We start from the raw sequence: 15,258 nt of genomic DNA on the forward strand, positions 1-15,258 counted from the left end.
TCTGTACTGGTACACTAACCAGACTTACTGAGGGATTTAGGTACCAGGCTACATACCAAGGAACTTACTAGGGGTGAGTAGGCTTAGTGGTTTGGGTTTTTTTTTATCCCCAAGGTCAGGAATCAAAATCCTGATCAGGTCTAGGAATATACCAGATAATCATTTTCAGCTGATTTTGTATATTTCAGATATGATATGTTCTCCCAATATTTATAGTTTGATTCTTATTTTGCAGTTATATCCTCGGGTGATACCACAGGCAGGAGAATCTGACAGCTGAGACCAAGAAACTCCAACAAATGCAACGTGTTCACTAAGTGCTATATACAGATAATAGGGCCAACTGAAAGCAGATTTTGACTGGGTGCAGTTCTCCAGAAATTATCTTCAAAATGATCCTCCTAATGTTTTACTTCTGAAGAGATCCCTATCAATCAAGCAAAGAAAATTTCACACAACTTTTGTATTACTAGTTCTCATCGCGTGGCATGGTTTCTTATACAAATTGTATACAATTATCTTAGAAACTCTTGGCATTTTACGCGATAATTTGACCTAACTGAACAAATCTTCCAGAAAATACATAACAACAATAGCGATTTTTCCCTTTAAAACAAGTTGGTAGTTCACCGACATGGTATTGGAGGGACGCCATTTCTGGACTGGAGACTGCATCAAAAATCTGGTTTCAATTTTCTTTTCGAAAAACTTTCGACAGGTTTCAGTAGATAGTCATGTCTTGAAGGGTATTTATTCATTTCCATTAAGTTATTGGAGTAAAAACAGTTATGATCGTGTGTGCATCTGTGAGAATGCATATGTGAAATAGTGCAATATTTTCTAGATGTTGTAAATATTGTATATAAAAGCAGTAGATGAGTCATATTCAATTTCATTCCACTTCTATAACTTGGTATTTTTCTACTTTCAGTTTGATCTATAATATGTATTTTGTTTATCAATTGATTTATGAAGACCCTCAATAGTGTTGTGCTGAAGTTATATATTTCATTATAGTACTTATTCTGAATCTCTGTTAACCAAATACATATCCAGAAAAATTGATATATTTAACTATACAAGAACATTAATTAAAGCAGCATTACCTGATTACATATTTACTAGAACCATTGGCTGCATGTTGCTAATTAAGTATTGCAGGAAACTCACATTTACTTGTAATAATAGATACAAGAATGTTCTACTTACGACCAATGGTTAACGATATCTAAACGAGTACGAACATTTTAATTCAAATGATTTAAAAGTTCAACAGAAAAGATCATTTTTGTAAGATTTAAAAGTTCAACAGAAAAGATCATTTTTGTAAGATTTAAAAGTTCAACAGAAAAGATCATTTTTGTAAGATTTAAAAGTTCAACAGAAAAGATCATTTTTGTAAGATTTAAAAGTTCAACAGAAAAGATCGTTTTTGTAAGATTTAAAAGTTCAACAGATAATTTGCACCTTACTTATTTGTCAAACACCTTGTATTTTACATCGACATTTTGATATGCTGAAGGTGCTAATTCACTAAAGTATGTATACCATTACCTGTGCCATTGTGTATATATCAATATGGTGAGATACTCTGACCACAATTACATTTAATTATTTATCTTTATTTCCATTGGAAAAAAAACCAATGAAACGGAAGATTTTGATATTTTAAATACAATAAGGTTGGAATAAGAAAAGAGATACCAAAAAATGAAGATTTTTCAGACAAAAATAATGAGAATGGATATGATGGTGCTTTGTTGTAGATATTCAGTGTAGACAAGATTTGTTCAAGTCATCAGCAGTTATATGCTACCTTAATCATGTAGATTCTTGACAACGATTCTTTAATGTTATTCATGTACATCATCAGAATTGTTGATGCCAGTATGATATTTGTAAACCAAGAAAATAGATCAATTTTCTCAAAACATTTCTGGATTTTGTTTTGTTTGACTTTCAACCAGAGACAGACTTTGGATTCAAGAAAAGAGGCAGCACTTGGCATCTCTCACTATCTGCAAGTTGGTAGAAGAGAAATTAATCAGACTTCATCTTGTATTTCCATCTATACAATGTCTTTGAAATATAATTACTCAATATTGACACCTTATTATAGTTTAACTTCAAAAGGCATATTACCTCCCTTCCATACCGTTTAGTCAATGTGCAAATGAGTCTGTACCGTAACAAGAGGCAAAAGGGCCTTAATGGTCACCCGAGTCCCAATGCATCTTGCAACATGCCATAGAAATGATTTTGTTAAAAAAGGAAATAAAACTTTTAACTATATTGTACACATAATACAAATGTAAATTGTGTTTGCATTAACTGCTGTCCTTTGCTAAGGCTTCTTTTCAAGTTTGAAGTAAAAGAAATTACACTTAAAGTTTGAATTTTCCTAAATAAAATCTTCCATCCTGGAACAATAAAACATCTTCGAAATTTCAGTCAATTTGACCCACTTTTGGCCACACCCATCAGCTCCTAGAGGTCAGTTAAGGTCAATATGTGCATTTCATCAAACAGTCAGCTTATACTATTAAAAAATAAATTCTAACCAAGTTTGAACTTTTTCTGAAAGAAAATAAGCAAATCATGTTCAAAAATGGGATTTTCCTCAAGAAACTAAAGTAAACTTTATCCCCTCCCTGGGGGAAATGCGAGACCATGGGGTCGAGAAATCTACAATTTTGGTAAAGCATCTAAGACCTTTCTATCCATGAAGAGCACTGGATTTTAACATACCTTGGATTTGGTCTCAGGTGACCTAAAAACTACTTTCTTTTTATCCTTCTGAGTTATCTCCTATCCTCCAGATTTGTCCAATATGTAAATGACTTGTCACCACAATAACGATACTTCATCAAAAGTATAGATCAAACATCTGAGTAAGGCTTCCTGGAGTTTCCCTTAATTACATTTATATGTATATCTTGGGTAACTTTTAAAGAAACCCATATTTAACTTTACAACTACTGCTAACAGATATATCCCCATTTTCTACACAATTTGTCTAAATTTAACAAAAGTTATCAGCTTATCAGAATAGGGTGATGTTTCAAACTTGAAATATATCAAAAGTTATTTCCCTCTTTTAGCAATTGCAATATCCCAAATATTCTCAGCACAATGGCACTTGTTGAACTGGAAAAGAAGGTTCAAATATGTTTTTACAGATTGTTGCCATGGCATCCATCTTGGATATCAGACATGTACACTATTGGCATTTAAAGTGAGAACATCCAATAAATTATAACCAATTTCCACTACAAACAGATTCTTATACACAACTCTAAACAGTGGCAGTTATGAACTGCATTTAAGGTAATTTCTTTTTTTCTTGAAATATATCAGACATTGCCATAGAAACACCTTTCCACCAAATATACAAGTCATAAAGAGCTTTTGACAATTTGATCTCTGTGATCTTGAATAAGCATCAAGGTCATATCTTTTCACAAACTCCGATGGGCTTCATCCTAAGAACCTAAAAGTGAAATATGCTTCGGTATCTTTTTGTTAACCAGAAGTTGTTTTTAGGTTTCAACAAATTTGACCCCATGACCTTGAATATAGGCGATGGTCACTTCTTTCCACAAACTTTGGCCGGCTTCATCCCCACAAAATACCATAACATTTGGTTTGTTGGTTATCGAGATGAAGTTGTTCAAATGGATCAATTGACACCAGATGGAAGGACAACGCACCACAATATAAGCTCACAGTGAGCTAAAATTCAAGACTCTAACCCTTGTAGAACTTGAGAAGTTTGTTTCCTGTAATAACAATTTTTGCCTCTACAAAAACCAAAAGTTGACTGTTGACAATTTTTTTCTTTTTTTTTTTCCCTTGTAGAAAGTGTTTCCTTGGCAATGTACAGAACATGTCGAAATCTGAACTGAATAGGTTATGCCTTTATAGAGTTTAAGTAATTTAGGTAAAAGTGAAAAAGATGTCATAGTGGCCAATTTGAAATGTCGGTATTTTCAAAGGCAAAATTTTAAATGGCATACACTCTAAATGGCAAATGCAAGAGAAAAGTTGAAGACATCAAAATCATACGATTGACATCCTCTGTTGACTGGTAGAAGAACTGGCTCTAAATAACTGACCTTCAGAACCAACAGCAGGATTTTTATTTGCTTTTATTGTAAAAACATGATTGGAAAAAGAATTCAGCCCTGAAAATTATTTACAAAAAGCATAATTGAATGAATGATGTAAAATAAATGGTTTTGGAGTTAATGCATTTTAAACAATACATCCTCCATGACCATAGGGTGGTTATATTACAAATGCTAATTTATTTTATTTTCAATAAATTTTACTGGAATCCATTACCGTTTTAGTCCTACTTTGAACCTTTGATGTGTCTACTACAAAGTCAGCCAAGTCTGCAGGATGTATTCCTAACTAAAAACAATGTTGAAACTGTTAAAATCAAAACTACTACTTAATGTGTAGCCTGAGAAATATTAAATAAAAAAAGTCAACTCGTCGAGCAGTATTTAGAGATTTATTGTTGTTCTTTTCATGATTTAAGCAATACAAACCCCATATGATGCTGAATCCCCTGTGGCTGGAGAGATCGGCATGTACAAGCACAGTGACAGATGGGAATGTTAACAGCATGGAGGTGACAAACACAAGTACCACAAGCGAGTTACAAGACCTGACACTGAACTGTGTGGTCATTAGCAACAATCCTGGGTCTTGCCAGTCAACCATCAATCCATACACGTGTAACATATACCCTACAAGGCGAGGAATTAGGTGAAAATGGTACAAATTAAAAAAGAAATTATAATAGAGCAAGACATAATCTTGGTCGTATGTGAAATTTCATCACGAAAAATGTTTTTACATTCTATATAAGTATATGAGTGTAAACAAACTACGTGTACTGACAAAGGACAACACTAGCTGCACTGATCAATGTTCGCACAACAACGGGTAACATCTTTAAATACATTTTGTATAATAGGGCAATTAATTTAACAGAGAGAAAATAATTATGTAACAGTATTAACAAGCACAGGATATTCTGTACAGAAGACTACAACTGACTTAGAAGTGCAGCACATATTAACTACTTGGCAAATAATAGGCAAACTAAATGGACATTAACATGGCAAAGCAGGATCTGGGAGTCTTATAATCTTTTCTACCTCAAATTCCACATAAGGCCTACAACTGACAAATGTGTTTAAAAACGACACTGATATCACTTGGTTAATGGTGAGAAACATAAAGTGGATGATACACATGTACTATAATGCACTTTGTCCCCATACTATTGGTAGTTGAGAGATGAACTGCGGTCAACAGACCAGTAATGGTCAATCAATAAACACACAGTTATCTTTAAAAAGACTGCACAGTCGTCACTAACCTGCGCTACAAGCAGTTTGGTAAAACTCACAAGTAGCTCTGGTGATAATCAGAACAAAAAAAACAAAACAAACAAAAAAAACAAAAACCCCAGGGATCTATGATTCTAAATACAACCCAAACTAGTAGCTGTAGATTCCATCTACATCGAAGTAGATTCATGATAGTCTGTATCCATTCGTCTTGCACAATTAAATTGGTCGTATTACACATTCATGTTCTCAGCCAACAAACACCTTGTAGGTGGTCGCAGGATAAAATATTGAACTTTTGCATAGATGGAATGCAACGGTGCGAAAGTCACTGGTTACAGCTGGAAGTATTATTGAAGTTTGCGTATTTTTTCCTGTATCCAGAAGATCCTTGATCCTTTTCCCCGTCATATCTGTTTATTTAACAGATTAAATGAATATGCAAGACACAATGAGAAACTTTAAAAATGAACATAAACAGTATTATGAAAGTATTATGCAGCGTGACACAGAAGCCGCCACGAGGTTCTTGATGGATGAAAAACATCTGGAGGTGGAACAAGTTCACTGTATTAGCAATGATAAGGCATATGAATGTGTTTCTAGATATAAATGCCAACCTGGAGAAAAAATTGAAAGGAAAAATTTGTTGAAAGTCTGTAATGATCACAATTTTTGTTGACCACTTGTTTTTTTCTGACCTTGGGTCAGCAATCATTTGCTGGGAATGTCCTTCTGTACCCAGTGACTCCGCTCTCACTCAAAATTACCACCAAAAACACAAAGAGATTCCAGCAAAATCTAGGAAAACTCTCCTCTTGATTTTAGAGCTCGAATGATTTACTTCTTCTTTAATGTGAAGAATCCTTTCTTTTTGTGTTCCTTCTCTGCTGATCCCTCCATCCTAGCCGGCATCGTTTGGGAGCGACCACTAGTGCTTGCAGTCTCCGTGCCTGTCACCAAAACAACCTGTGATATCCAAGTCTCCATCTCAGCCTGAAAGGAATATATTACATTAGGACACACTAAAACATGCTTAAGGAATAATATATTTCTCCTTGCACTCTTTTATATTATAACAATGCAACTTGATGTATCAGTAACAACTTTAATATATCTTGATGCCAAATCTACATAAAGAAACGAATATCGGTTTACTTAAAGCAGCTTTGTCATTCAACAAGAAGCAAAAGGGCCTAAATGGTCAAGTGAACTCACAAACAGAAACAATTAGAATGAATTTGTAGCACAGAGAAGAGAAATATTAACTGTACAGGGACAGGAGTGTTTTACTGAATTTTACATAATGGTGACCTAATAAACAATTGTAAATCTTACCCCCTCCCCTCGGGGAAATGTGAGACAAATGAAATTAACAATTTTCTTAAAAACACCTGAAGACCATTCCATCCATGATGAGTATTTAATTCTACCATTATTGAGGTACTGAAATTTCATTAATTTGACACCTATTGTGTCTGCCTCTCCTGCCCCTGGGAGGTGGGGACCATATAATTTACATTTTTGCTTCCCCTTTGGCCATGAAAGGTTTTGGTGAAATTTCACCTAGATTTTTCAGGGGTTTTCCAGAAGTTTCCATAAGATAGATACAGGCCAGATTGGATAAAAAAGAATTGTAATAGGTCACCATAAGACTTTGTCTCAAATTATTTAAAAACAAAACTTAAATGTGTAGTTGTCTTAAAAAAAAATAATAGTATAATGCACATTTTTCATTGCTGTCTGGAATGTTTTCAGGCACTTAAACAGTCACAATAAGTAGTGTTCCTAAGCCTTATACAAACAACCTACCTCATCTTTCGAATGGAAGAGGTATTCGCCACCAGTGGCAAGCTTGATACGGAACACATTTGGCCGTTTGGTATAGTCAGTGGCCTTGCGACAGGTAGCACTGGCCAGGCTCAGTACAGGTTCATGGTGGATACGATCCTGCTTCTTCTTATCCTTATAACATGACAGGGTGTTACCATGTAGGACCACATACACTTTGTCCCAGGATCTGCAAAATGAAATGATATTATATCATTGATATTGAATGAAAAATGTACTAAGATATCATGGGATTCTTACCAAATGTACGCAACTGAAAAAAAGTTTCTGTTCTGAAAGATTTATATGCTTTTCACTAAGCAGTAGATACTGAAGGCCTGCAGTACTATGTACCCAAAACCAACGAAAATAATTTCATTCTTCAAAAGTATAAGCATTTTGCAAGTGTTGTCTACTTCTTTTGATCATTGGTCTAGCATTTCAGTATCTGCAAATTGTACAGCTTTAGGTGTGGATGGAGAAATATCTGTATGATGTACAGCTGTATGGGTGGGTGGAGGTGTATATATATATATATATATGGGTGGGTGGAGGTATATATATATGATGTACAGCTGTATGGGTGGGTAGAGGTATATATATATGATGTACAGCTGTATGGGTGGGTGGAGGTATATATATGATGTACAGCTGTATGGGTGGGTGGAGGTATATATATATGATGTACAGCTGTATGGGTGGGTAGAGGTATATATATATGATGTACAGCTGTATGGGTGGGTGGAGGTATATATATGATGTACAGCTGTATGGGTGGGTGGAGGTATATATATGATGTACAGCTGTATGGGTGGGTGGAGGTATATATATATGATGTACAGCTGTATGGGTGGGTGGAGGTATATATATGATGCACAGCTGTATGGGTGGGTGGAGGTATATATATATATGATGTACAGCTGTATGGATGGGTGGAGGTACAGCTGTATGGGTGGGGGAGGTTTATTTATATATATGGGTTGGTGCTGATACCTGTTGGTAGCTTTCTCCTCGTCATTCTTCCACTCGTGTTTACGTGTTAACATGCCCTCATGGTGAACTGCCTCTGCACTTGTGGACGGTTGAGCTGTAAGTATTAATAAAAGCATACATTTATATAGACGCCACCAGCATATACAATCCTAAACAGACACTGATTCAATAGTCACAATCAATTACATTCCTTTTACTTTCATCTAAATATTCAATTCTTCAATGAAATTCTATGTCAATTTAATATGATCTGCAGAAATTGGACACAATATCAGTTTAGTAATTACAAAAGATGATTCTGGTTATATCAGCTTTCATTTTAGGCCGACACCTGAAAGCTCTACAAATCATTCCACACTACAAACAGTAAGTCACACTAATGAAGAGTTGTATGCTTGCTCAATGATTTCTGTTTAAGTACTGACCATAAGTTGGACTTACTTGGAGTCATATCAATGGTAATTAGTTTCTGTTAAAAATACTGACCATCAGCTAAACATATTTGAAATATATGCTTGGTCAACACTTTCTTTTAAAGTACTGACCATCAGTTAAACTTAATTGAAATCAAATGATTGGTGAATACACTATCTAAAAATACAGTTCATAATGAATATAATTGTCATTGAAGTTTCAGTAGTTTTCCACTTTTCTAAAAAAAAAAAAAGAAAACATTTGTTAAAAACTGGCAAAATCCACAAATCAACATGACATCACACTATTGATATTTAACAACCTCTATCACACAAATCAAAATTACACACATTCTTACAAGAATCATACCAATATTCCAAAACACTCCGCGTAAACATTCCTAAACACACAGACCTCACAAACATTTCTAAACACACACCCCTCACAACCAGTCCTAAACACACACCCCACAGGGTCAACCACCGTCAATATATGCATGTGTATTAAGTTTTATTTTATCTGGGTAATGAGAAGATTTTTGAAATTTGACTGAAGTCAGTTATGGAGTTGCAGTGTTTTCAGGAAGAAGACAAAAATGTTAAAAGTTTACAACACCAAACGCTGGACAAAAGGCGATCGCAATAGGTCACTCTGAGACTGTGAATAGTTCATTGGGCTGAGAAATTCTCAATATGAAATCAAATAACAGCCATCATGTTTCCATCTGGGGAAAAAAAAGACAAAAGGCTGAAGGTCTGATCTTGGCCAGGGGTACTCAGCACCAAACAAAGTGATGTTTTGGGGCTGCCTGGAAACTCTTGACTTCTGTTAATGGGAATATTGACGTGAAATATCAGGAAATCTTAGAAGAATGTCTCCAGCCTGTCATAACAAGGCATTGTCCTGGTTATTTATTCCAATGTGATAACATACATTGTACAGGGTCCATCAAGGAATATGTTGCCCATGTTGGAATCAACTGGATGAGTTGGCCTGCACAGTCACCAGATTTAAATATTATTGATAATGTTTCAGGTTATGTCAAAAGACTAAGTTTCCCAATAACATTTGTGTAATTGAATGATTGCTTGTTTTGGAATTTGGATGGAGACGAAACCTGCTTACAGCCAGAGCTTGTATAAATCAATCCCTTTTGCAAATTTTAAATGCCATCAGGTTATTTTTTTTTCAAAACAGACACCTTACAACGTATCCACAGGTTAATTTTGTTGCAATGAGGGTGGTAGAGAACTGCTCAACAACTTGTTGAATCTGTAGATTTTACATCAAAATATATAAACACGCAGCCATTGTGACTGAACACTTTTGGCATGTCACAAAAGTCTATTTATATCAATGCCAAATTCTTTTACTCACAACATTTACCTGGAGAAACTAGGTCTTCAGCATCGTCGCTTGCCCGTTTACGAGAAAACAGTTTTCCAAATGGTGATTTGGAACGAGATCTCCTTTCTTTAATATAGAAATGGTAAGATTTAGACAGGAGTGCTTCACCCTGTATTGCTATACTGCTACACTACATGAAGCTACCACTCCCGTGCAGGGCAGGGCGTGTGCGGTACACCTACCTTGTGCTGGTCATGCAACTGTGGAACCAAGCTTGGCTCTAAACCACTCTTCACAAAGCAACGATAACTGGTATGAAGTATAAACCAGTGTCATAAAAATACAACTTCACCCAACAGGTGTATCAAAAGTTCCAACAACGGGTGAATCCAGAATAGCAGATATATACAGATACACTGTATAACCCCAAACAAACATTAAACTTATGGGTATATGGTCCAACAGGACCTGACTATACCAGACCTTTACAATAATAGACTTCTGATGAGGTAGACATTAGGTTAACTAACCAAAATCTGACATCCCAACAATTTAACTATTTACACCTTAGTTATGAGTACAGATAGAAACTTTTGTCCATGGATAAGATCAACAAATTTATCAATAAACCACAACCAGGAAAACAAAAACAAAAATATGGTCAAAAACCGACTCCATCATGGTAATTGATAAGATGCTGATAAAAAGCTGAGGCAAAATCAAGCCCAGATGTATTAGTAGTTTGTCATAAAATATCTTCACAAAATGTAGTGTGAATGAAACTTTGATTATGTATATAATAAAATACTGAAATATTTTAAAATATTATTAAAGATAAAGCATAACCAAGCTAATTGCTATAATAAAGAAAAAAAAATAAATAAATAAATAAATAATTCATTATGCTCTCACACCAGTCTCGCTCAACATACTCCAAGCATTACCACTCGTCTCTTTGTCAAACAGCTTTTCCCAACCTTAACCACTAATTCTGTGAATATCATCCACTAACAGACACACAACATATAACACACCAGTTTCCCGTACATGATCTGCAGGACTCCAGCATCCTCACATCCACAATATCCATCTATACAAGATACAGACAACCGTTCCTAATATATAGCCCTTCAATACAATGGACTCATCCCATTCATACTGCTGTAACAGGTTTGATCAGTGGCAGACTTTTCATGTTCTTCTGATTAAGAGCAGGATGTAATTAACGGAGATGTAACAAACATATTGTTACCCAGGCTACCGTTTCTATGGGTTACACCACAGGATGGCTAACTCTGATTAGATACACTGGCCTACTTCAGAAGGCATCAATCACACCCATGTTATTTCTTAGTAGAACTTCATTATCTTCACATCCTTGTCTTCTATAAGTCATCAAAGGTAAGAATGACACAAAGGATGTATCTACAGTGTTACACAACTACATTCTTTCCACTGATGGTGTAAAATCATGTACCTGGTGGTCAACTGCTTACACTTTACATCTCCAATAAAACTGTCTTCTTTCTGTAATACCTTACAAGATGTCTAACACTGTTCTCCACCATGAACAGAAACATTTTTTTCTTTTAATTCAGAACAGTTCTTGAATTAAACAATCTCGTTCCTAATTAGGGAGAGTTTGTGATATTGTGTAATGAAGTTCTACTACTCAAACATCTCCACAATACACAGATAATATAATTTATCAGTGAAATGATATTAAATATTAAGGTTAATAAGGATATAAAATATATACAATGTTAGCAAGCATATTGATTAAAGCACCAATAATGAATTGTAGCTTATCAATGATATTAGGTTTGCTAAGATAAATGTTAGCTAGAATACAAGTCTACAAAAGCATCATCCACTGGTCACCTCTAGACTGACGAGGACTTTCATTATATCGAGGCTTCTGTTGAAGTTGTTGCTTATTTCGCCCAGGCCGTGCGCGCGATGGCTCGGCACTCAAACGTTCAATTCCTACTGAAAGTGTAACATACCCCAAAAACTTAACAAATGAAATTGCCCCGGCAAATACTAATATTATATCAACTGCTCATTGTTTCCAAAAATGTAAGATTACCAAACAAAATGCAAACAATAATAAACACCAGACAATAATCCATATCTGAAGCCAAGCTACTGTGCAAATTTGAAATAAAATTCTAACTAATATTTTGCAATCAAATTCCAGCAAAGATGTGAAAACTAACAGGCAAAAGAAAAGCATGCAAAAAATGTCTCTTGTACACATCAAATGAAATTTCTCGACACATACTTCAAAAAGCTTGTCACAAACAGGATGCTTTATATTCTATTTACTCATCAAAGATTCATTGATTGTACTAAGAAGAAAATCATACCAATAAGCATTTAAAGTTTACAGTTTTTTTTTAAAATGAAGTAACTACTTTGTTACATGATAAAGAGATCATTTCTAAAATTCTCCTTGATATAAGTTATTAAGGAGATGATAGGATAGCTGTGTTGAATGAGTTCCTCCCAGTCTCCAGTTTTACTGCTATACCTTGCCAAACAAAGTCAACTTTATTTATTTTTTTTTTTTCAAAGTTTAAGAAAATTATGTTAGCAATTACGATGACTACTATAAATTATAACCTATAACTCTAGTCATCGTTAATGATGCCGTAAGAAAACTGGACACTGTGGAGTCATTGGACTATTATGACTGATGATGATGGAATGTACCTCTGATGCTGACAAACGTATCACCAATGTTAACCTACTTTGTGGTGCGGCCCCTCTATCCTCCGGCGATAGTTGGGGTCTATCAGGGCGAGATTCGCCTGCTGACGGCTCAGCATGAGTTATCTCATCCTTATCGGCAGTAATTAGCTGTTGTCCTTCTACTGTGACAAAACATAAAACAACATGCCAACTAAACTAAACAGTAAGGCCAACATCTAATCACACAATATATACCTACAGGAAATAATTCATATTCCAACTTTATAACCATTGTTTTTGTCTACTACCTATGTACAACAATTACTGTTGTTAATCCCTGTAAATTGAATCAAGATATTCCTGTAGGCATATAATGTGTTAAAAATTAAATCAAAAGACATCCAATGCTGCAAAATGGAAACGTAACGGTTGTCTGTCCATATCAAACAGCATTTGTCAAATAAATAATAAATAGCTGCATGAAAAGTAAACATCTTTTTTATCGCTGATTGTTTTTTTTTTTTTTTTTTTTGTAATTCAATGGTTTTTATTCCATTGTTTTCAACTGCCAAAAATTAAGATGTTTGAACACATCTTTTCTTAGCCAAAACTTTGAAGCTTCACAAAGAACCTTTTTATACAGCTACTTTAATACTACACATCACACAACTCAAAACAAGTGATTTTAGGATAACAAATGCAGGAGACAGGATTAGTAAAAGGTTAGATTATCTGTTAACTCCATCAGAAAGTTTGGTGTTTTCCTCTTTCTTTCGAAATGTTCACATACTATAAAAGTGGTACTTTTGTTGTACTGGTAGTTGTTCAATGTCGAGGAATCTGTGTCTGATGGGTTTATTTACAACTGAGTTTAGTCATTAGTGCTCATAACTCATAATGTATATAAAAATTCAAACCCCTTCCTCAGAACAAAATCTGTACATACTGAAATCATCATAATCAGAGTCATCTGAAAGTTTACAAAGCATCTGGTTGTTAAACTCTTATATAAACAAAGTTAGTCCAACGTTAATATTGTTCAATTATTTTATAATTAATTTTCAACACCATATCAAGTGTTCAAAAACTACTCAGGAGTTAATAAAAACTTCTATTAGTAAACCTGAATGAGAAAGCAACACTGAGACAGAAAGAAAACATCAACTGATTTCTGTATCACTGGGCAGGGCCATGCAGGGACAGATCAGAAATATGGTTCACACCCACACAAAGTATAGGGCATGTCACCTTTTTGTCCACGAGACCGGGGAAGAGTAGTCGGTCCAATCAGGACTCCTGTCATAGATAATGAATGTTAGCCACACTATACATTGGGAGCTCCGGTCTTTATCAGTATCATACAAATTGAAAAATATTACAAAACACAATGATCTTTATTGGGTCTTCATTAGTCTGACTTTATCCCTCTGAGGGCCCACCATTGTATGATCTGTAACAGATCTTTATAAGTTTGACTTTATCCCTCTGAGGGCCCACCATTGTATGATCTGTAACAGATCTTTATAAGTTTGACTTTATCCCTCTGAGGGCCCACCATTGTATGATCTGTAACAGATCTTTATAAGTTTGATCTCATCCCTCTGAGGGCCCACCATTGTATGATCTGTAACAGATCTTTATAAGTTTGACTTTATCCCTATGAAGGCCCACCATTGTATGATCTGTAACAGATCTTTATAAGTTTGACTTTATCCCTATGAGGGCCCACCATTGTATGATCTGTAACAGATCTTTATAACGTTGACTTTATCCCTATGAAGGCCCACCATTGCATGATCTCTAACAGATCTTTATAAGTTTGATCTCATCCCTCTGAGGGCCCACCATTGTATGATCTGTAACAGATCTTTATAAGTTTGACTTTATCCCTATGAAGGCCCACCATTGTATGATCTGTAACAGATCTTTATAAGTTTGACTTTATCCCTATGAAGGCCCACCATTGTATGATCTGTAACAGATCTTTATAACTTTGACTTTATCCCTATGAAGGCCCACCATTGTATGATCTGTAACAGATCTTTATAACTTTGACTTTATCCCTATGAAGGCCCACCATTGTATGATCTGTAACAGATCTTTATAAGTTTGACTTTATCCCTATGAAGGCCCACCATTGTATGATCTGTAACAGATCTTTATAACTTTGACTTTATCCCTATGAAGGCCCACCATTGTATGATCTGTAACAGATCTTTATAAGTTTGACTTTATCCCTATGAAGGCCCACCATTGTATGATCTGTAACAGATCTTTATAACTTTGACTTTATCCCTATGAAGGCCCACCATTGTATGATCTGTAACAGATCTTTATAACTTTGACTTTATCCCTATGAAGGCCCACCATTGTATGATCTGTAACAGATCTTTATAACTTTGACTTTATCCCTATGAAGGCCCACCATTGTATGATCTGTAACAGATCTTTATAACTTTGTGAAGGCCCACCATTGTATGATCTGTAACAGATCTTTATAAGATGAAGGCCCACCATTGTATGATCTGTAACAGATCTTTATAACTTTGACTTTATCCCTATGAAGGCCCACCATTGTATGATCTGTAACAGATCTTTATAACTTTGACTTTAT

At 35.0% G+C, this 15,258-nt stretch overlaps 2 protein-coding genes across 7 annotated transcripts in view; one reads left to right on the forward strand and one right to left on the reverse strand.

Moving 5' to 3' along the window:
* Positions 1 to 1,354, forward strand: part of LOC132556681 (apoptosis-stimulating of p53 protein 2-like) — an 82,642-nt gene extending 81,288 nt beyond the window's left edge. The window contains exon 12 of the mRNA XM_060221115.1: positions 236 to 1,354. Coding sequence (XP_060077098.1) covers positions 236 to 280 — 45 coding nt within the window. The 3' untranslated portion in view covers positions 281 to 1,354. The remainder of the gene's footprint in view (positions 1 to 235) is intronic.
* Positions 1,355 to 4,505: 3,151 nt separating this feature from the next.
* Positions 4,506 to 15,258, reverse strand: part of LOC132556712 (spectrin beta chain-like) — a 65,698-nt gene continuing 54,945 nt past the window's right edge. For 2 of the 6 annotated variants that reach the window (XM_060221148.1, XM_060221149.1), the window contains exons 42-45: positions 12,704 to 12,826; positions 8,190 to 8,283; positions 7,179 to 7,386; positions 4,506 to 6,362 (exon numbers count right to left, since the gene is read on the reverse strand). In XM_060221148.1, coding sequence (XP_060077131.1) covers positions 6,207 to 6,362; positions 7,179 to 7,386; positions 8,190 to 8,283; positions 12,704 to 12,826 — 581 coding nt within the window. In that variant the 3' untranslated portion in view covers positions 4,506 to 6,206. Of the gene's footprint in view, positions 6,363 to 7,178; positions 7,387 to 8,189; positions 8,284 to 12,703; positions 12,827 to 13,892; positions 13,941 to 15,258 lie in introns of all 6 variants that reach the window. The other 4 variants (XM_060221151.1, XM_060221150.1, XM_060221153.1 and 1 more) reach the window with 2 other exon arrangements.

The sequence above is a fragment of the Ylistrum balloti genome, unplaced genomic scaffold (assembly GCF_031769215.1).
Source record: "Ylistrum balloti isolate Yb309-2 unplaced genomic scaffold, AGI_CSIRO_Ybal_v1 Utg370584, whole genome shotgun sequence".
NCBI classification, from domain to species: Eukaryota; Metazoa; Mollusca; class Bivalvia; order Pectinida; family Pectinidae; genus Ylistrum; species Ylistrum balloti.